The following is a 22188-nucleotide window of genomic DNA, read 5'->3' on the forward strand; positions in this document are numbered from 1 at the left end:
GGAATAGAATGTTTCTATTCTTTACGATCGTTTCCTAAGGAAACATCATCTCTTCCTTTTGTATAAATTGACCTTTCGGTCTCTGTTATTAATAAGCAAGTATTTACCAATTACCTTGTAATATGGTATCAGAGCTAAATACTTAAATTTTTTCGGAAAAATTTATAATTTCTTCTTGAAATTATTTGTTTAAATTTTTCCAAAATTATTTCAGCTAATTTCTCCAAAACCCACCTAGGGTTTTTCTGCTTGGAGAAATTCCCGAATTACGGGTCTGCAAATCGCGTGGAAATCGTGGCCATTTTTTGAAGACTCGCGTTTTTGGGGTGAAAATCTGCATGTTTTTGTATCAAATCTTCATGCTCTTAGCCGTCTCAGTCTGTCATCGTGCTCTGGGAAGCAGATTCGACCATTTTTCATCAAGAAATCTGAAGTTTTTTCAAGCTTTTTTCAGCTAGGGCCATTTTTTTTCGAAACCCTAATTTTTGGAGTCGAAAAAATTTTTTGTTTGCAGATTCTTGGTGGGTTTTTCGAGAGCTCAACTGGGTTGTCGTCCGTTTTTTCTGGGTGCCTCGATTTTTGTGCCTCGATTTTCGAGCCAGCGGATTCAGAAAACGACAGCAGATTCCTTCTGGGTTTTTCGAGCTCTCTTTTGGGTCATTCTCTGATTTTTCTGGGTCTTCCGTATTTTTGCCTCGAAGAACGTGCCTTCACAGATTTTCACAGTTTTTCATTGAAAAACGTGCCATGGCATCTCTGACAAATATTCTGCTCGAGCATAATTCCAAATTCAATGGTCACAATTATGGAACCTGGAAGCAGCGCATCATCGCAATCTTCGAATATCGAAACACCGATCAACTTGTTCTAGGTGTTAAGCAGCGTCCGACTTCTCTGGGTCCTGATCAAGATACATGGGATCTGAACAATCAAGAGGCAGTAATGCTTCTCAAACTCTCCGTAGCTAATGACCAGCTTTCTCAGATTCCATCCGGCAAGACAGCGGCCGAAATCTGGACACATCTAAAAGGTCTTCATGAGACTTCCGACAAGAGCAGAGCCTTCTTTCTGAAAAACACTCTGTTTTCTATTGTCATGGATGAGCGCACCTCGCTCCAGGCACACCTGAATCGGATTCAGGAAATCCGTGATCAGTTACTTGCCATCGGTCGCAAGATGGAGGAAGAGGATATTGTGGTAATCACTCTTCGGAGTTTACCAAATTCCTATGAGCATTTTATCGAGACTCTCAACATCACATCTACTGGTGTTGATCTAAAGTTCACTGATCTCTGCACCCTGCTACTTCAGCAAGATCGGTGGAAACAACAATTCGGTAGCAGCTCCAATTCCACCTCCACTGAGCAAGCCTTTGCTGCGAAATCCTTTCAGAAGGATAAGGGCAAGTTTTAGCAACCATCTCAGCAGAAGTCTTCTGCTCCAGCATCCGATGGTACCAAAAAGAAGAACATTCAATGCAACTATTGCCACAAGTATGGTCACATGAAGGTTGCATGTCGGAAACGCTTAGCTGCCCAGTCTAAGCAATCAGGTTCGCAACCCAAAGCGAACAATGCAGAGCACACTGAGCAGGTGGAATCTGCCTTTTATGCCTTCATGGCTAAAAGACCTGCAGATCATGTATAGTCATCTGCCTGGTACATTGATTCAGGTGCCTCTCGACATTTCACTCACCGCAGAGACTGGTTTACTGACTACCAGACTTATTCAGATTCTGTTATCTTTGGTGGTGGAGAAGAGTACACGGTTGTTGGTAAAGGCAACATTCAAATTCAGTCTGTTGGGAGGAAGCTCATATTCCTTGATGTGTACTACGTTCCAGGGATGGAACTAAATCTACTCTCGGTCAGTCAGTTGCTGCAACATTCTCCACACTTGGCAGTCACCTTCAGTTCACATCAGTGCACCATCACTGATCGGGCGACTAAGTCTACTATTGCAGTTGGTCTTGAGGATCATGGTCTTTTCAGACTTACTGATTCTGGTGATTCTCAGGACTTAGCTATGGCTGCTCGGCGATCTTCCATCAGCTCACTTTGGCATCAGCGATATGGGCACTTAAATGTGCATTATCTCTCACAACTTGCTCGGGATGAGCTTGTTCTTGGTTTGCCAGAGATTCAAACCCAACACCTTGGAGTTTGTGACGCATGTCAGGCTGGGAAGCAACATCGCACACCTTTCCCCAGTGGCGATTCTTGGCGAGCTTCTCAAGTACTTCAGCTTGTTCATGCTGATATTTGCGGCCCTATGGCCACTCCTTCTGTTCTTGGGTACAAGTATTTTCTGTTGTTTGTAGATGATTTCAGTAGAAAAATGTGGGTGTATTTCCTTAAAAAGAAATCTGATGCATTTATTGTATTTCAGAAGTTTAAACCCTTAGTTGAAAAAGAGTCTGGGAAATCTATTATTACTCTTAGATTAGACAATGGGGGGGAATTTTGTTCTAATGTTTTCTCCAGCTTCTTGGATACACATGGCATCCAACGCCAGTTCACCACACCCCACACGCCACAACAGAACAGTGTAGTTGAACGTCGGAATAGGACAATCACCGAGATGGCTCGTTCCATGCTCGAACACAGACATGTTCCGAAGCGTTTTTGGGCAGAAGCAGTTAACACTGCAGTTTATCTGTTGAACCGGTCACCCACAGTGGCGGTCAAAGGTAAAACTCCGGAAGAGGCCTGGTCAGGTCGCAAGCCCAGAATCAGTCACTTGAAGGTTTTTGGCTCTCTTGCTTTTGTTTGGATCCTTGATGCTTCACGCACCAAGTTGGATGCCAAGAGTCAGAAACTGATGCTTGCTGGATATAGTAGTCTTCACAAAGCCTACCGCCTTATTGATGTTGAGACATCTCGTCTCATATACAGCCGCGATGTACTCTTTGATGAGCAGCGAGGACCATTCATGCCTGTTTCTCCTGTTCCTGATCCAGCAGACCAGCCTATGCAGGTTCATGATTTGGGAGTTCGACTTCCATTAGGTCCACCTGATGGGAGGGCTCCAGTAGCTCCTACAGCTCTAGTCCTGCCAGTGATACCTGTACAGCCACCTCCGGCTTCTCCTGCAGGATCACCTCGTTTTGAAGATGCTTCACCTGAGTTTGATCCAAATTCTTCTGATCAGGATCCTGCTGATCAAGCATCTCCTAGTACTACTGTTGGTCATTCTCCTCTCCGGCCTAAGTGGTGGGCTAAGACACTTGCTGATCTTCATGATGATGAGCTCATTGATGGGAGAACTACTCGAAAAAAGAGCAAAACTATAGATTCTGTTAACTTTGCTCTTATGGCCAACATTCACAGTGTGTTTGAACCTCAAACATATTCCGAGGCTAAAGGAATTCCAGAGTGGGAACAGGCCATGCAATCTGAACACCAGAGCCTGCTGAAGAACAACACTTGGGTCCTTTCTGATCTTCCCCCAGGGAAGAAACCCATTAGCTGCAAATGGGTCTACAAAATCAAATACAAATCAGATGGTACTTTGGATAAGTACAAAGCTCGTTTAGTGGCAAAGGGCTTTTCTCAGCGTCAGGGCATTGATTATGAGGAGACCTTTGCTCCTACTGCAAAGATGAGCACCATCAGATTAGTCCTAGCCATGGCAGCACAGTTTGGCTGGAAGGTCCATCAGATGGACGTAAAGAGTGCTTTCCTGAATGGTGATCTCCATGAAGAGGTCTACATGACGCAGCCTCCTGGTTTCAAGGTTGCTGGTAAAGACCATCAGGTTCTCAGATTGGTAAAAACTCTCTATGGTTTGGAGCAGGCCCCTCGGGCATGGTACATCAAGATTGATACGTACCTCAGTGATCAAGGCTTCAAGAGGAGTTCTTCAGACTCAAATCTGTACATCAAGACTACTGACAGTGACATCATCCTTCTGATTATCTATGTGGATGATCTGATCATCACTGGCAGTTCGGCATCTTTGATTCAGGGAATCAAACAACACTTATGCCAGTCTTTTGATATGACTGACCTTGGGCTCATGCATTATTGCTTAGGTGTTGAAGTTTGGCAACAGTGTTCTGGTATATTCATCTCTCAGTCCAAATATGCTAGAGCCTTGTTAGACAAATTTCGAATGCAGGATTGCAAACCTGCGTCTACACCTATGGAGAAAGGTCTCAAGTTATCAGCCAAGTTTGATTCTCCTTCCGTTGATGATACTACGTATAGGCAACTAGTAGGCAGCCTCATCTACCTATCTGCTACTAGGCCTGATATTAGCTTCGCAGTCAGCTATATTTCACGTTTTATGACAGCTCCTAAGGCTGATCATTGGATGGCAGCAAAGCGTGTGCTTCGTTATGTGAAAGGCACTTTTGATTATGGACTTCTGTATTCTTGGAGTTCTAATCCTAAACTCAGTGGGTTCACAGATTCAGATTGGGCAGGCTCTATTGACGATAAAAAGTCAACATCTGGATATGTGTTCAGTTTGGGATCCGGTGCAGTCACATGGACCAGCAAGAAGCAGCAGGTAGTTTCTCTCTCTTCTACAGAGGCTGAATATAGAGGGACTGTTAAGGCAGGATGTGAAGCTGTCTGGCTTCGTCGGATGCTTGGGGATATGCAGATGTCACCAACAGGACCGACTACTCTGTTTGTTGATAACGAAGGCGTTATCAAGTTAGCACGGAATCCAGTCTTCCATGAACGAACCAAGCATGTGGATGTTCATTGTCATTACATATGACAGCTGGTTGAAGACGGGACTATAGATCTGCAGTATGTTCCTACCTCAGATCAGACTGCAGACATTCTCACCAAGCCTCTTGGTCCTGATAAGTTTGTCAAATTCAGAGGACAGCTTGGTGTGTTAGATAGATTAACCATTAAGGGAGGGTATTACAATAATAGATAAGACGTCTATTATTAGTTAATGGTTATCTTGTAAATATCTTTAGCTTTAGTTTGCTTTCGTTTTTTGCTTTCTCTGGAATAGAATGTTTCTATTCTTTACGATCGTTTCCTAAGGAAACATCATCTCTTCCTTTTGTATAAATTGACCTTTCGGTCTCTGTTATTAATAAGCAAGTATTTACCAATTACCTTGTAATATGCCCAACATGAGCGGACTCGGTCTACCATTTAAGTTGCTTATGTTTCTTTCAATGTTTGTTTTGTTACAGATTTTCACTTCTTGACTTGCAGGTATTTTCCCACATCCTTTGATGTTAGCGTACGTCCTTCATCTTGACCATGCTTGGTCGTTCTTGATGATCACGGGTGTGGCTGTACATAAATCTTGAATAATTCTGTTTACCATAATATGGATATTAGAAAGTCACATGGCATATGATAATATTATCAACACTGTGAAGGTACCTAATCATATCTTAGAGGCACATTATTTTATACCTCTGTATAAGAGTGTACAGTTTGTGTATTTCCCCAAGTTGTTTAAGTTTTGAAGGCAAAATAAATAAACATGTATATCAACTCTTAACCAGACCGACTGCATGCATATTTAATTTGGTTGATTCTGATCATAAATTCTATCAGACCGGAAAGCTTAATCATATTTAGACATCATACATTCATGGATCCTAATCTGACTGGAACAGTTTCAAAATATAATTAAATCTTTCATTCAAAATTAGCTCGATTGCAGAGCTTCATAATCATTAAAATTTGTAATGGAAAACTGCATGAGGTATGTACGACCTGGCAGATTGGAAATGCAAGGGGGGCATCTAATCTCGACTACTGGATACAAATTGCTGAAGCTGGCCTTTATCGGCAACTTAGATGTAAATATTTTGATCCTTTGCTTTTGCTAAATTTGTCGGGTATGAAAGAAGACAGGAGTTGTAGAGCTTAAAATGGCTACGATAAGTCTCTCTTCAAGCTATATTTGCTTCAAAATTATAATCCACCAAGAGGAGTTACGTACAAGGTGACTTGAAAGGTGGCGACATAATTTGCATTCTTGATTTGTAAATTCAAGGGCCCAAAATAAAGGCCCGATGGACTCTAAAATAATAATGCATTGACATAAGATGGAAATAATAATTTACTCCTTATGTTTTACTATAATGGTACTTATTATTTTTACATATAGTTGTGTAACATACAAAATATACATATATACACGTAATATTCCAAATATATGTATTTCTGTGTATATGTTGTATTTTAATTTTTAAGTATATACGTCATATTTGATTATATCCGTAGACACATATTCATGTATATACATGTACAAATGTATGTAACTACTGATGGAGCCCCAACTAATCACAAGATTAAGACCTCCATTTATATTTTTTATTTCATTCATAGGATGAATTTTTTATCTAATCAATTATGAGTCTTCTTGGTTGTCCGTAAGATTTATTTTTAAGCTTCATATCGTTAGTTTCATTCAGCACTGCTGCTAGTTTTCAACCATTCAAACTATATGTTATTCTATGGATAAAGATGCTCAGTTTTCATGTAGTAATCTCTAGTCACCCTAAAGGATTATGCATAGAAGAGGATGTGATAGTAACTGTAATATGGATTGTACAGATGCAGCTTTAAATGATTGTGTTAGTGACTATCTTTTGATGGGGAGATTTCATGAGATATAGTTAGATGAGAGTGGATATATCCTAAGTGATATGGTTGCAAGGAATATGTCCATAATGGAAAGACTTGTGTCATAAATGTTAGGTCTTCTTGAGAAGGCAGCAATGACTTCAAACAACATAGCATAATCAGGCAGAATTTGTAGCATAGAACTATGTGTACAAGGTAAGATTTTGCCTGTGAAAGAGATTGAGATTATATCAGCCTGATTTGTGTTTGAAGATGCAAGTAAAATGATTTATTCCACATATTTTGTTGACTGAAGTGTGTTACATATATGAAAGAGTTTGAGGAACATGTGTAAAATGAAGCCACCTGTTTTGATTGTGTGTGCAAAAGGAAATTGATTATATCTGCAGGTACAAGCTCCCAGCCTGGTTCTTGATCCATAGAATCAGGGATTGGAAAGGGACTGTATTGATTCAGTTTCCTACAGGAATTCTATTAAAAATATATATATCCACAGCAACTACACCTAGCACTTTGCCGATGTGAGCAAGTAGCCAAAAGGGGTCTTACTTCAGAACTGTAAAACTTGAAGAATTTTGAGAAAAGACGACCAAGGGATGTTAAGGCTTTGATGCTGAAACTCACAAGATACAAGTTGTGTTTTTAACATGTCTTTGTCCAGATTCCCCCTGAATGTGCAAGACAATTCTGTGGTGAGCCTGAGGATGCAAATGTTTCTTCAAATACAGTAGTGGAGACTGTTGAGAGTAATGTCCAAGCAGAACTTACTATTGAGGCATGGAAGAAGTAGCAACTATTTGAGGATCATGTGATATACATGAAGGCTATCAGCAATCACTTCAAGATATTCAGTCCTCATGAATAGTGAATTGTTTCTCTTCCAGCAAAGCAAAAGAATGGGATCACAAGGTAATCGTCAGTATATCAGTACATTCCGAATGAATTCCTATGGTGAAGAGATACCATTGGAGTTCTCCAAATACTGAACACAATATCTGCACAGAAAATGTTTGTACAGCCCAAAATCAATGTATTCATCGCATTTTATGCCATTTTATATTTTCCTGAGAAAATGTCAATCTCTAAATTCTTGGAACTTTATTTGAGTCTGGAAGGATAGAAGTTGCAAAGAGCGCTTTGTGAAGGAAATGTTACAAACAGATAGAAAGACATATGTTTTCTCTGTTACCAGACCTTCAGAATGGGATATCACCAGATGATTACCCCCCCTGCATTCGTGTCATTCCGATGGTACTGAAGTACTGGTATAATCGTTTGGATACAAGTATCTGATGACATTCTATACTTTTGCAGGTCTGGACATATGCGTGCGGCAACATAAATGTATTCTAGACAAAGTCTGAATGATATCTGAGGAATACACGGGAGAAAGAAAATTGAATCACAGAGTGTTCGAACGGAGTGGAACCTGTGTGGAAAGACTTGATGCCAGTGATTAACGGAGAGGTCCAAGCATCCGAATCTCTATGCATTCCACGGGAAAATCCTCACTTCAGAGATTTCATTTTCTCGGATTATAGTCTTGGCTGGCATTTGAGGACAATACAAGACCAAAAAAGTACAAGGTTTAAAATTATTAAACCACTGGGATTATATTAAAATTTTATATTGGTGGTTATTTGTTATGAACGGGTGTGATGTTTTATGAACACCTTTCAAAACTTATAAAAATGACATGTAAAATCAATCGAGAGGGACGATTCATTCATATTTAAATTTTTACATATACTATATGCACTTGATATATTTTATTCTCTCAATGGTAAATAAATGAAGTTTTGAACTAAGTCCGTGGATTCTGGATTGCCGAGCAAATTTATATGTGATTTCGGAATTGAAGCACAATAGGTAGATCATCTGTAAGGAGTGTCTTTATTGCGATTTTATTTCCGGCATAATTATTTATTTTAAACTTTGGAGTTTAAAATTATTATTAAGTTGTGCCCTTTATAAATGTTTTTTTATATTAATTTTTATAAATATTTTAATATTCGGATAAGTGGATTGGGTCATTATTGCATTTAAAATTTGATAAACATAAATATTGTGAAATATTTAGTCATTTTCGTATTTATGTCTAGTTTGTCTCCGCAAGAGTTAAAGTGCATCTTAGACTAGTTTAAAACTGCATTCATATACTTGATCCGTCGCTTCTGGATTATTAAAATTGTTTATAGTTTAAAATATATTGAACTTTATAAAGTTGTACATTTCAACTTATAATATTGACTCTTATTGCCCATTTAATCAAGCACTGGTCTTTATATTGCTCTTGATTCATAATCCATATGCTGGCAACTGTTTCATTTCTTTCCATTGAGGAATTATTATATTCATTTGGTGTATTCATTCTTTATTTAAAACATTCATACAATTATTTACTTTTAATTCATGATTTGCAGGATAAAAGTTTTTAATAATTCTTTCTGTTTTGAAAAGCTTTTGTTGTATTAGCATTCTAATTTATTTGCTATAAGCATCTTGAATCTAAGTGTTCTGTCTAGGATCAAGTACACCCGCATCAGTTTTGTAGAGCCAGAAGCGCAGGGGATTTGGATCGCATCTATCAATCTCGTCAAGTTGGCCTTAATCGGTTGGATATCCCAGCATCGAGCAGGCAAGGCTCGTAGGATTCCAATCTGCGGTTTTGGGAACCAACAAATTGGCGACTCTACTGGGGAACGTTGCAAAATAAACCCTAAGCGTTTCTAATTGTAGACTAGTAAGAGTTAGATTCTATTTAATTTGTTGAAACATTTTGATATATTTGAACTCTTAAATTGATAATTTTTTTACAGTTCATTTAATTTCCTTAAAGGTTTTGATCTCTCGTAATTATTGTATAAATTTTAAATTGCTTTATGAAGATTTGATCTTGGAGAAGCATTGTATGTTTTTTTAAGCTTTTCTATAGATTCAATCTTTGGTGAGGTATACGCTACTGGAAGGAAGAACTCAGATTCTTGAAGATTATTCATTTCCTCCATTTGGAGGTGGCGACTATTATATTTTGATTGGTACTTTAACATAAGGAGTGCCTGGATCATTAGTGACTCTGCTGAGGGAGAAGACTCAAAAGAAAGTGCTATACAGTTTTTTCAAATGTATCGATCATTTTAGAGAAAGCCTTTTATTCCAGATGGCATCAGGCCATTGGATTTCAGCAATTTTGATTATGAACCTAGCAGGTTATCCCCAAAGCTTTCACAACTGGTACCAAAGTTCCATGGAGAATGGGATGAATCAGCAATTTGACATTTAGATGCATTCTATACATTTATGGAAGATTATGAGATTTGTGTGGAAGATCAGGTAATGAAATTGTTTTCTAGGACTTTGAAGAACAATGCAAGACAGACATATGAATCATTACCCACACAATGCATCTCATACTGGAAACAATTCAAACAATGGTTCCTATGTGAGTTTCATGATACAAGCGAGGAAGATGATGTGTGTTATGAACAAGATGAAAACCAAAGCTGCAACATGGAAGAGGATCCTGACATGTCTCTACTTGGTGCTTTCTTCAATATAGAAAGATATGACGGCGAGACTTCAACACATTTGTTTTTGAGGGTGATAAATACTTATCATGAGATTCCGTCGAACCTTAAACCTCCTTACATGGAATTTTTGAATAGAATTGTCAAGTTGAGAATCTCACCAAAGGACCCTGACGTGAAGCTTCTTCTTTAGATATGGGATCAAGCTATTAAAAATGAAGCAAAAGATACTAAAGTAATACAAGAACATAATGATGTTTCAGATTCAAATGTAGAAGAAGTCAAAGAAGAATCCGATCATGATGAGATTGGTAAGGAATTAGGCTATGACGAACATGGAAATGATGAAGAGGATTCTCTTAGTGTGGATGAGATCTTGACCTTGTTAGACATGGAATATCAAAAGTATGTTGAAAAGGGTGGTCAAATTTTTCTTCCTGTATACAAAGAAAAGCAGATTAATGAGATAATAAATGTGTCCTATGAAATATTCAATGAACAAGAAAGTTCAGCAATCTCTACAAATCCATATTACTTTCATGAGATGGAAACCAACGAACTAAAAGGGGCATACAGTTCTCATGAAGGCATATTTGTTGAGGATGAGCATTATGGTCTAAGTATGGAAAGCGATATGTCTGGATACAATTTCAAAGAATGTTTAGATCCCATATATGATGAATTAGCACAAGGGAATGAAGAATTTAGCTCTTATACAATTTTGGATCTTGAGGAAAATGTGAACATTCAGGCAGAGGAAGAAAGTACATGCAAGACAACATAAATGTGAAAAGGTTTCAAATGAAAGTTCTCATAAAGATATTCTTGGGGTTGCTTTCTTGAATTCATTGTTTGAAGAAGATCTTTAATGCAATCATAAATATCAGCACTATCACATGCTTAATGATGATTTTGAAGTGGACACAATTCGTGATGTGCATTTAGAAGATGAGACATCTTCCAGTTCATCCTATAAGCAAGGAATGCAATCATGCGAACATGGTGCTGAAAGTTCTCCAAATATCCTACCTAATCAGATTCTTAATAAAACTGAAGCAATATTTTCTATGACTGATCAAATACGTAAGGGTGTTCTATTCAGCATGAATTACTATGCACTCGATGATTTATCAAAAGCTCAACAAAAATCAGATGCTAAGGATTACATTCATAAAGAAGAGATAGTAAGGATTGCCCTTGAGGATGCTACATTCAATACAGGTATGAAGTATGAGCAGCATACCAGGGTAAGTATTCTTGAAGGCTTTGTAATAATGTTTGTTAAGAATGTGCTTAGGAAAATTCTTTCAAGTTTTCATCACAATTCTTTTGAGAAATTTTCCTTTATGTATACTAATGAAATGAGTGTAGGACGAGCTCAGATGTTTGGTTTAAATGATAATTTCTTTTCAGATGATCCTATTGATAAGAGAAAGATACATTCTAGTTTTGAACAAGTAATAAAAGAACAGAAAATGTCATGTGATGATTGTTTTTTATTTACTAATGGATCAGATTTTATTAAGGAACAATATAATACCATATTCAGCAGGTTCAAAGTGTTACATGATCAGAATCGGGTGTTCGATAGAGGAAAGAATCAGTGTTCATTTTGGGGGGCTTGGAGCCACCCAATTTCATCGTGCACCATGTTAAGCATGGGTGCTCGGTCTGCTCCTCCAAGGATAGCTGGAATCTCATCATGCCTACAAGGGTGTCCCCAATCAGAGCCACTGATGGAGTCCCAACTATTCATAAGATTAAGACCTCCATTTATATTTTTTATTTCATTCATAGGATGAATTTTTTATCTAATCAATTATGAGTCTTCTTGCTTGTTCTTAAGATTTGTTTTTAAGCTTCATATCATTATTTTCATTCAGCAGTGCTGCTAGTTTTCAACCATTCAAACTATATGTTATTCTATGGATAAAGATGCTCAGTTTTCATGTAGTAATCTCTAGTCACCCTAAAGGATTATGCATAGAAGAGGATGTGATAGTAACTGTAATATGGATTGTATAGATGTAGCTTTAAATGATTGTGTTAGTGAGCTATCTTCTGATGGGGAGATTTCATGAGATATATTTAGATGAGAGTGGATATATCCTAAGTGATATGGTTGCAAGGAATATGTCCATAATGGAAAGACTTGTGTCATAATTGTTAGGTCTTCTTGAGAATGCAGCAATGACTTCAAACAACATAGCATAATCAGGCAGAATTTGTAGCATAGAACTATGTGTACAAGGTAAGATTTTGCTTGTGAAAGAAACTGAGATTATATCAGCCTGATTGGTGTTTGAAGATGCAAGTAAAATGATTTATTCCACATATTTTGTTGACTGAAGTGTGTTACATATATGAAAGAGTTTGAGGAACATGTGTAAAATGAAGCCACCTGTTTTGATTGTGTGTGCAAAAGGAAATTGATTATGTCCGCAGGTACAAGCTCCCAGCCTGCTTCTAGATCCATAGAATGAGGGATTGGAAAGGGATTGTATTGATTCAGTTTCCTACAGGAATTCTATTAAAAATATATACATCCACAACAACTACACCTAGCACTTTGCCGATGTGAGCAAGTAGCCAAAAGGGGTCTTACTTCAGAACTGTAAAACTTGAAGAATTTTGAGAAAAGATGACCAAGGGATGTTAAGGCTTTGATGCTGAAACTCACAAGATACAAGTTGTGTTTTAATATGTCCTTGTCTGGTTTACCCCTGAATGTGCAAGACAATTGAGTGGTGAGCCTGAGGATGTGAATGTTTTTTCAAATACAGTAGTGGAGACTGTTGAGAGTAATGTCCAAGCAAAACTTATTATTGAGGCGTGGAAGAAGTAGCAATGATTTGAGGATCATGTGATTTACATTAAGGCTATCAGCAATTACTTCCAAATATTCAGTCCTCATGAATAGTGAATTATTTCTCTTCCAACAAAGCAAAAGAATGGGATCACAAGGTAATTATCAGTATATCAGTACATTCTGAATGAATTCCTATAGTGAAGAGATACCATTGGAGTTCTCCAAATAATGAACACAATATCTGCACAGAAATGTTTGTACAGCCCAAAATTAATGTATTCATCGCATTTTATGCCATTTTATATTTTCTTGAGAAAACGTCAATATCTAAATTCTTGGAACTTTTTTTGAGTCTAGAAGGATAGAAGTTGCAAAGAGTGCTTTGTGAAGGAAATGTTACAAACAGGTAGAAACACATATGTTTACTCTGTTACCCAACCTTCAGAACGGGATATCACTTGATGATTACCGCCCCTACATCCATGTCATTCCGATGATACTGAAGTACTGGTATAATCATTTGGATACAAGTATTTGATGACATTCTATGCTTTTGTAGGTCTGGACCTATGCGTGCGGCAATATAAATGTATTCTAGACAAAGTCTGAATGATATCTAAGGGATACACGGGAGAAAGAAAATTGAATCACGGAGAGTGTTAGAACGGAATGGAACCTGCGCAAAAAGACTTGATGCCAGTGATTAATGGAGAGGTCCAAGCGTTCGAATCTCTATGCATTCCACAGGAAAATCCTCAGTTCAGAGATTTCATTTTCTCATATTATAGTCTTGGCTGGCGTTTGAGGACAATACAAGACCAATAAAATACAAGGCCTAAAATTATTAAGTCACTGGGATTATATTAAATTTTTATATTGGTGGTTATTTGTTATGAACGGGTGTGATGTTTTATGAACACCTTTTAAAACTTATAAAAATGACATGTAAAATCAATCGAGAGGGACGATTCATTCATATTTAAATTTTTGCATATACTATATGCACTTGATATATTTTATTCTCTCAATGGTAAATAAATGAAGTTTTGAACTAAGTTTGTGGATTCTGGATTGCCAAGCAAATTTATATGTGATTACGAAATTGAAGTGCAATAGGTAGATCATCTGTAAGGAGTGTCTTTATTGCGATTTTATTTCCGACATAATTATTTATTTTAAATTTTGGAGTTTAAAATTATTATTAAGTTGTGTCCTTTATAATTTTTTAAAAATTAATTTCTATAAATATTTTAATATTCGGATAAGTGGATTGGGTCATTATTGCATTTTAAATTTGATAAGCATAAATATTGTGAAATATTTAATCATTTTCGTATTTATGTCTAGTTTGTCTCCGTAGGAGTTAAAGTGCATCCTAGACTAGTTTAAAATTGCATTCATATACTTGCTCTGTCGCGTCTGAATTATTAAAAGTTGTTTATAGTTTAAAATATATTGAACTTTATAAAGTTGTATGTTTCAACTTATAATATTGACTCTGATTACCCATTTAATCAAGCACTGGTCTTTATATTGCTCTTGATTCATAATCCATATGTTGGCAATTGTTTCATTTCTTTCCATTGAGGAATTATTATATTCATTTGCTGTATTCATTCTTTATTTAAAACATTCATACAATTATTTACTTTTAATTTATAATTTGTAGGATAAAAGCTTTTTATAATTCTTGCCATTTTGAAAAGCTTTTGTTGTATTCGCATTCTAATTTATCTGCTATAAGCATCTTAGATCTAAGTGTTCTGTCCAGTATCAAGTACACCCGCCTCGGTTTTGCAGAGCTGAAAGCGCAGGGGATTTGGATCGCATCGATCAATCTCATCAAGTTGGCCTTAACTGGTTGGGTATCCCAGCATCGAGCATGCAAGACTCGTAGGATTCCAATTTGCGGTTTTGGGAACCAACAAGTACCATGGGTACCATTATACTAGAACAAGTTTGTCATGACAAGAAGGATTGAGACAACCCATTTCTTAAAGGTAATGATTGTTCTTAATTTGTTTTAATGTTCAAGTGAAAATTTATATATGTTATTAAACTTGTTGATCTGGTTAGCTCATGGTGGACGCTTGGTATACGCTTGCTTGCCTAGCTTATTTTCCCATGGCCATGCAGGTTAGGGTTCATACTTGTTGGCTCAATGGTAGGTTGGCGCCTTTGTGCCCAATTCCCTCTCTGGCAATGCTTCCCCCCTATGTCGTGCTCCTACAAGAAGAAATTTGTCATCGTAATAGCATATATTGTTCAAAAGGAAATATAGTTGTTATAGTTAATAACCAATTAAATGAATCATTTCCAAATGTTATAGTAGCATACCAACTAACCAACACCTTCCATTTCTCATGAACATAACAAATAAATGATGTTGCCATTCATAATAATAAAAATTGAGTAACTAATTAAGCCAATCATTTTGGGTTAGCGTGAAAATCAATGGCTAGGTACTTTTTCAAGATCACAAAATAGGGGATGTAACAAATACACTTGAGGCATAAACATAGACACAGATACATGTAAAGAGCACATAACAATAACTTAAGTCATTGAACATAGGCACAAATCAATTAAGTCATGAATCCATTTAGTTTTGAGCAAAGTTATAAACATCTAGCAATTTTATTAATTGTTAGAACTTATGTCATAATTGACAAGACTAAAATGATTATAATTATTATTCTAGAGTTCTTTCTTTCCTCAAAGATAAATGTGGCAAAACTTTCTTACCTAGCTCGTTTAGATCATATTGCTACAAATGAGGCAGCTTTGTTACGGTCTTCTTTTGTTGCATATTGCAAGAATTTAAATATTTGAGATTTATATAGACAAAATCAATGTTAAAAAAGAAATACTATAAATCAAGCTATACACTTTATTCAATGTAGAAAGAGAGGAAATTTTTCTTTGTAATTGCCCATCTCCCATGTTACTTCCTGACTCTAACACTTGGCACTTTGCAAAACTTTTGACACAGCTTTTCCAGTTGTGTATGCAATGTTGCATGTCAATCTCATAGACAATGATATACGTAATTATTTTGTTGATTAACTATCCCTTTTTGCCAAAATATCAGTTGATAAAAAAAATGTTGAAAGTCATTGACAAAAAAATCTCAATTTTTTGCAGAATAAATCACTGCACATGCTGACTCCCAATAAATCATGTATAACCGTGATTTTTTGCCATTTTCTACTTCTGTGCTAATAATATATATTAATAGTCAATAATAATTAAAATTTTAAAACTACTTAAAAATATTAATTATAAACTATAGGTTCTGCTGCTTCCCATTAAACATCAATTATAATAGTGCTTAATAATGATAATTTCAAAATTAGTGTATAATAGTAATTATATAGTCAATTCATCAAAATCCATGGGGCAAGGCATGCAAAGAGCTTGGGTCACATTGAAATTGTGATTTAAAACAAATTTATTAGCTGCTTTAACGCTATTTGACATGCCCGCGACAATTTAGGATGATTGATGCCCTTTCAAATTTTGTTGATGATTGCCATTCCTCCCTGCTCCTCTGATTAAGGTTTTTCCACAGTTCAGAAAGAAAATGAAAGGGACAAAATCACAATTTTTTCAAAGCCAATTCCTCTATGACTTCAGTTCCGTCTTGGAATCAACCCTTTTTCTGAGTGATACATCAATTTGATGATTATTTTTTGTAAGCTTTTGTAGGTTTTTGCAATGATTTTTTATTTATTTATTGCTATTTTTAGGAATTTTAATATGATTTAAAGTAGTTTATATGCAAAAGGGTCACTGAAAACTAGGTCAACGATTTTTTCATAAATCGAGATTTTCTGGGGGAAAAAATTGGCATGCATCGGGAATTTTCGTAGATTTACGTTTCTATGGTAATATATATACAACACCCCCCAGCTCTCCCGTTCCCTGCCGCAGTTCCCTCGCTGTCCCCACACTGTCCCTAAATTGGGGCCCCTTTGTTCCCCTCTTGCTCGGAAACTTGTCCCCTCGTCCCAACGTCCCTCATCCCCCAAGGCGGGGTAACTATGTCATATACATATATATGACTATTGTACCAATGCACGTTAGAATGTATTCTATCCCCCAATTTTTTTCCTATACGAGCTCATTTACGTTTCTATGGTAATATATATACAACACCCCCCAGCTCTCCCATTCCCTGCCGTGGTTCCCTTGCTGTCCCCACACTGTCCCTAAATTGGGCCCCTTTGTTCCCCTCCTGCCTGGGAACTTGTCCCCTCATCCCGACGTCCCCCATCCCCCAAGGTGGGGTAACTATGTCATATACATATATATGACTATTGTACTAATGCATGTTAGAATGTATTCTATCCCCCAATTTTTTTCCTATACGAGCTCACTTGTGTATCATACCCATGTACCCTATTTTGATTCAGCAACTGAATTTTCAATATATTTTAAATTTTCTTTCAACTGAATTTAATTGCTTCAATGCCCTCAATGAGTTTTGAATAATTGACGTGTCTATAATTTCTGATTACAAAGTAACGTTTCCTTTGTTGCCTATTAACTAATGTTATTTCTGTAGTGTTTAATATAGTGTTAGAACCTTGGATTTTAAAGATGGTAAACATATTACAATTTTGAATTCATCTTCATTTCAAATTTTCGGCTAAGGTCTGAAAGGTACTTTTGATCGTTAGGTTCACAACTATTTCGCAAGACACTTGTGTGGGATAGAGCTCTGCTTTGGTAATTTCAAAAATCGTAGCTCACAACTTAAGGGGATAAAGATGCTTTGCAAGTGTTTGTTTGCTAGCTGCGTAAAGATTTCTTAGTAGAAAGCTTACATACAATTTGGTCTTTTTGACATAATTTCTACTTTCGGTTTCAATTCTCTCTGTAAATTGCTATAACTTCAAATATTTCTGATATCACAGCAAGCATGTGAACCAAGAAGCTTTTTTGGTGTGGAGGATTTTGTGGATAAAGAGAACCCCAAACCATATACATATATGAAGGCAAAAGTATCAAAAAACCCAAATAAACATATATCATTTAAGCAACGAACAGTTGCATTTATGCAGCCCTTTACATTGGATGTCTTCATTTCAAAACGCTTCGTTTCTGCGTCAATTACACATAGAGTCACATCCAAGCAGGTAGCAGTTGCAGGTACAAATTCCAAAGATATCAAGGCTGTATTACGGTCTAAATCAGATATTCCTGCCTGCTTGGCAGTCGGTCGAATCTTAGCTGAAAGATCAAGAGAGGCTGATGTCTATAGTGCAGTATATACTCCCCGAGATAGAGACAAGTTTGAAGGAAAAATAAGAGCTGTTGTCCAATCTCTTATAGATAATGGTATTGACATAAAAGTATATCTAAATTAGCTCTAGGATATCTGAAGCACTTATTTTATTATAGAATTGGGCCTTGTTTTTCTACCTGTATTTTAGCTCTAAAGAGTTAATTATGTGGACCAATTTTTATGTCAACATCTCAAATATGGTATACATGGTATGTTTGAGTCTTGTGTTTGTCAAACATCTGCTGCTTTGGCTGTTGCATATTCTATCTGATGCACTTATCATTTAAAAATTGGGCCTTGTTTTTCTACCTGTATTTTAGCTCTAAAGAGTTAATTATGTGGACCAATTTTTATGTCAACATCTCAAATATGGTAAACATGGTATGTTTGAGTCTTGTCTTTGTCAAACATCTGCTGCTTTGGATGTTGCACATTCTATTCAGATTTTTATATTCTATCACATTTTTTGATCTTGACAGGTGCAGTTTTTGGCGAAGTTTGATTTTCTTTTATGTTAATTTAGTGCAATACGAGTCAGTAGTTTTTTATATTGATATGTTTGTAAATACTGCACAGGCATTAGTTTAAGTACAAAGTATCATAATATGTTGCAAATGGTTGAGGCCATAATGTGTTTTTTAAGAAGTGCGTTGCTAGCCCTCTGAGAGAAAGAGTGGATAGGTTTTGTGATTGACATTTAGATTTTTGCATAGGAAATTGACAAGCACTTACAGGATGGAGTTGGATAAATTTAATTGTCAAATCTTTTGAGTTATCAATGAGTTTAATGGGCAAAGATTAACAAGATACTATGTCCCTCAAACATGATGTCAAAAGAGACTCAGACAAAGATTGATAGGAAGACAACTCACTCAATTTAGCTATGCTTTTTAGATTCAATATTTTTGAATGTCTAAGGGGGTGGCGACTCTAATTATGGGGTAACATATAGGATTTTTGTGTCAAACAAAGATCGTTGTACATGCTAATCAATGTTGTGGTTGTTTAGTCTCAATTTGTGTTAAAATGGATGAAATATATATATGCTTTATTTTGCTGTGTTATTTCCGTATTGACCATCTTGTTATGGTCATTAATTATGCCCGGAGGTGTAAAATTACAGTTGGAGACCACCTTGGTGAGGCTGCGTAGATAAAAATCTATGCATGAATCCTGGGGAAGTTGTAAAATCACAGCCATAGGTAATATAATGTTTAAATTACAAACTTTACCATTATCACAGGTTGGTTGTGCAAGGCAAAACACCTGTATTGGTGTAATATACTAATATTCACAGGTTGGTTGTGCCTGGTTTAACACCCATATTGACACATTGTTTTGAACTTTTGATATCACTTTAGTGTTAATCTATGTGCCACCAAATTTCTAGGATGCAGGAACATGGTTCAGGGATGGCTATATATAGCTCTTATAAATTACTTTTAACTTTTTAAGAGTGCATAAAATTATATTTAGATATAAAATATCTTATGAAGATTATAATAAAATATAAATAGAAGTTTTTTGAAGTCGTTGCTCAAGCATTTGTGCCATTGTGCCCTGCTCATACAGTTCATAAAGTATTTCTTTCAAGAAGTATAGAATCTGCTAACTTCAGAACAAGTCTTGAGCTAGTTTATATGAAGTTCTTCCATTTGTGCAATCTCCTTCCTCAACTGCTACGGCAGTGAGTCTTGCGTCTTTGATTTCATCAATTATTTGTAATAGATGTTGAGTTACTGATTTAGCCAGTTTTTCCATCAATATTTGTATAAACCCATTAGAATCAATAAATTCATTAGGAATAATGAGGCTAGTGACTGAATTTTCAGTTTCAGTTTCTTTAGCATTGAAATATGGTTCCAGTGAGTCTTGCATCGTTGATTTCATCAATAATTTGTAATAGATGTTGAGTTACTGATTTAGCCATTTTCCATCGATGTTTTTATAAACCCATTAGAATCAATAAGTTCATTAGAAATAATGAGGCAAGTGACTGAATTCTCAGTTTCAGTTTCTTTGGCATTGAAATTTGGTTCAGAGCACTCCATATTCTATACATAAAATGAAATTAAAAAGTATACATGGGCAACATTCTAAAACAGAATGTAAATATTTTGAAGTGAATATATTTTAAACTAAAAAATATTAAATATATAATGAAAACCTATTACTACTTGTAAACGTTTAAAAGATCTTTTGACACTTTTCAACCTTGTGTAATACACATTTAGAAAGGCCGATCTGTTCTGTTTTTTAGCATTCTTATGACATGTAAACATTGAAGCAAATACAATTGAAAGACATGAAAACAAACTTTGTAGATTTTGTTATCATCTTCTAGGCCTATGTTCAAAATCTCAGCTTTATTGCAAAGGTTGGACATCTAAGGAAAATTTATACAAAATGATGACTTTAAACACATACATAGATTGGCTGTTTCTAAAAGGGTATGAATGTGCTTGTCCAATCTAACTTAATTGATCTCATCATGAGCATCTTACCAACTTGTAGTGTCTGTGCTTTGCCTCAATTTCAGTTTTAGTGGTAATCAGGGTTATCTTCAAAGACTGAGAACTGGACTCCAATATTATTTGAACTGTTGTACGCAACAAACAATGAAGTAATGCTAATAAATGGTGTTCAAATTAATGTTATTCATATCTCTCTCTCTCTCTTTGGATCAATTGTAGTGCTCCAAAGCTGTGTATAGCTTGTCTAGTTTTGTTATGCATCTGTGCTTAGTTTGTAATGTCTTGACCTGATATTCTTGGAAATGCATTTTTGCGACTAATTACAAAATATAGTTTTAAAAGAAACTTGCCGTGAATAGAATGTCACAAAGAATTATTTGATAGATATTAAATAGGATATAACATCTGTTAGCTTGCTTTTGAATGATTTATCATTAAAACGGCAACCATTCAGGTTTGTATTCTGTCTCAAGATTTCGTCATTTTTGGAGTCTTTTTTCGCATCATCTCTATCAATTTACAAAGATTGTATGATTAGTAGCTTTCTTAAGTGAAGTGTTTATTTTGTTGCTACATTTTGACCTTAAATGATTGAACACAAGATATGTAATATCTCTATCAATTTACAAAGATTGTATGATTAGCAGCTTTCTTAAGCGGAGTGTTTATTTTGTTGCTACATTTCGAACTTAAATGATTGAACACAAGATATGTAATTGTCCATGTGACAAATGTATGCAATTTTTCAATTATTGCAGTGCTTTCGAAATTGCTGGCTATTGATATTACAGTTTTCCACATTTTTCTCCTTTTATGCCTGTAATACATGCTAAATGTCGTAGCACCTCACCACAAAATCGTTTGATTTTTTTTGATTACTAAATTAGTTTATGAAATGTAGTAATTAGTTAATTTATCTTATCGTCAGAGCTTAAAATTGTTCGCAAAATTTAGAGTTCCATATAGTGATAAAACCCTAAATAATAGCCTCCTAAACTCCATGCCCAACAATTGATGAGATGATGGAGTAATGACATGGATACGGCATCAAACTATTTTTCAATTCAAAGCCGAAAAAGTAAGGAAGCTTTGTGACTTGCACAATTAGAATTCAGTAAGGAAGCTCTGTGACTTGAACACTTAGAATTCAGTAAGCGAAGGCTTTAGAAATGTTGGAATTTCTACCTCTTGCAAAGATGATGTTGACACAGGATGAAAACGATCGAAATCTAAAAATCTAAAAACGACCTAGTTCAAGAAACAAGAAAGTAAAGCTCTAGTCAAAATCTAAGCTTGTCAAGGTGTTTTGGGTCGCCGACCAAACCCAAATTTGAAAGAAAGGTAGTTATTATTTAATTAGTTGATTAGTTTTTCAAAAGGTCTTGTAATAGAGTGGTGTCCTTTCACCCTAAAAGGGCGGGAAAACCATTTGACCATACATATATGCGGTGTGAAATGTAAAGAAACAAATGAAGATATAGAATCAACAATAACAATTTAAATATTTTATTTT

General features: G+C 35.9%; 1 protein-coding gene across 6 annotated transcripts in view; it reads left to right on the plus strand.

The window, feature by feature from the left end:
• Positions 1 to 18491, plus strand: part of LOC149535119 (Ribosomal L18p/L5e family protein) — a 44588-nt gene extending 26097 nt beyond the window's left edge. For 5 of the 6 annotated variants that reach the window (XM_089803712.1, XM_089803714.1, XM_089803711.1 and 2 more), the window contains one exon: positions 17831 to 18491. In XM_089803712.1, coding sequence (XP_089659838.1) covers positions 17831 to 18283 — 453 coding nt within the window. In that variant the 3' untranslated portion in view covers positions 18284 to 18491. Of the gene's footprint in view, positions 1 to 14711; positions 14912 to 17830 lie in introns of all 6 variants that reach the window. The other variant, XM_089803716.1, reaches the window with a different exon arrangement.
• Positions 18492 to 22188: the final 3697 nt, after the last annotated feature.

Source organism: Cupressus sempervirens, chromosome 10, assembly GCF_028749045.1.
Source record: "Cupressus sempervirens isolate cs-2001-9-10 chromosome 10, ASM2874904v1, whole genome shotgun sequence".
Classification (NCBI taxonomy): domain Eukaryota; kingdom Viridiplantae; phylum Streptophyta; class Pinopsida; order Cupressales; family Cupressaceae; genus Cupressus; species Cupressus sempervirens.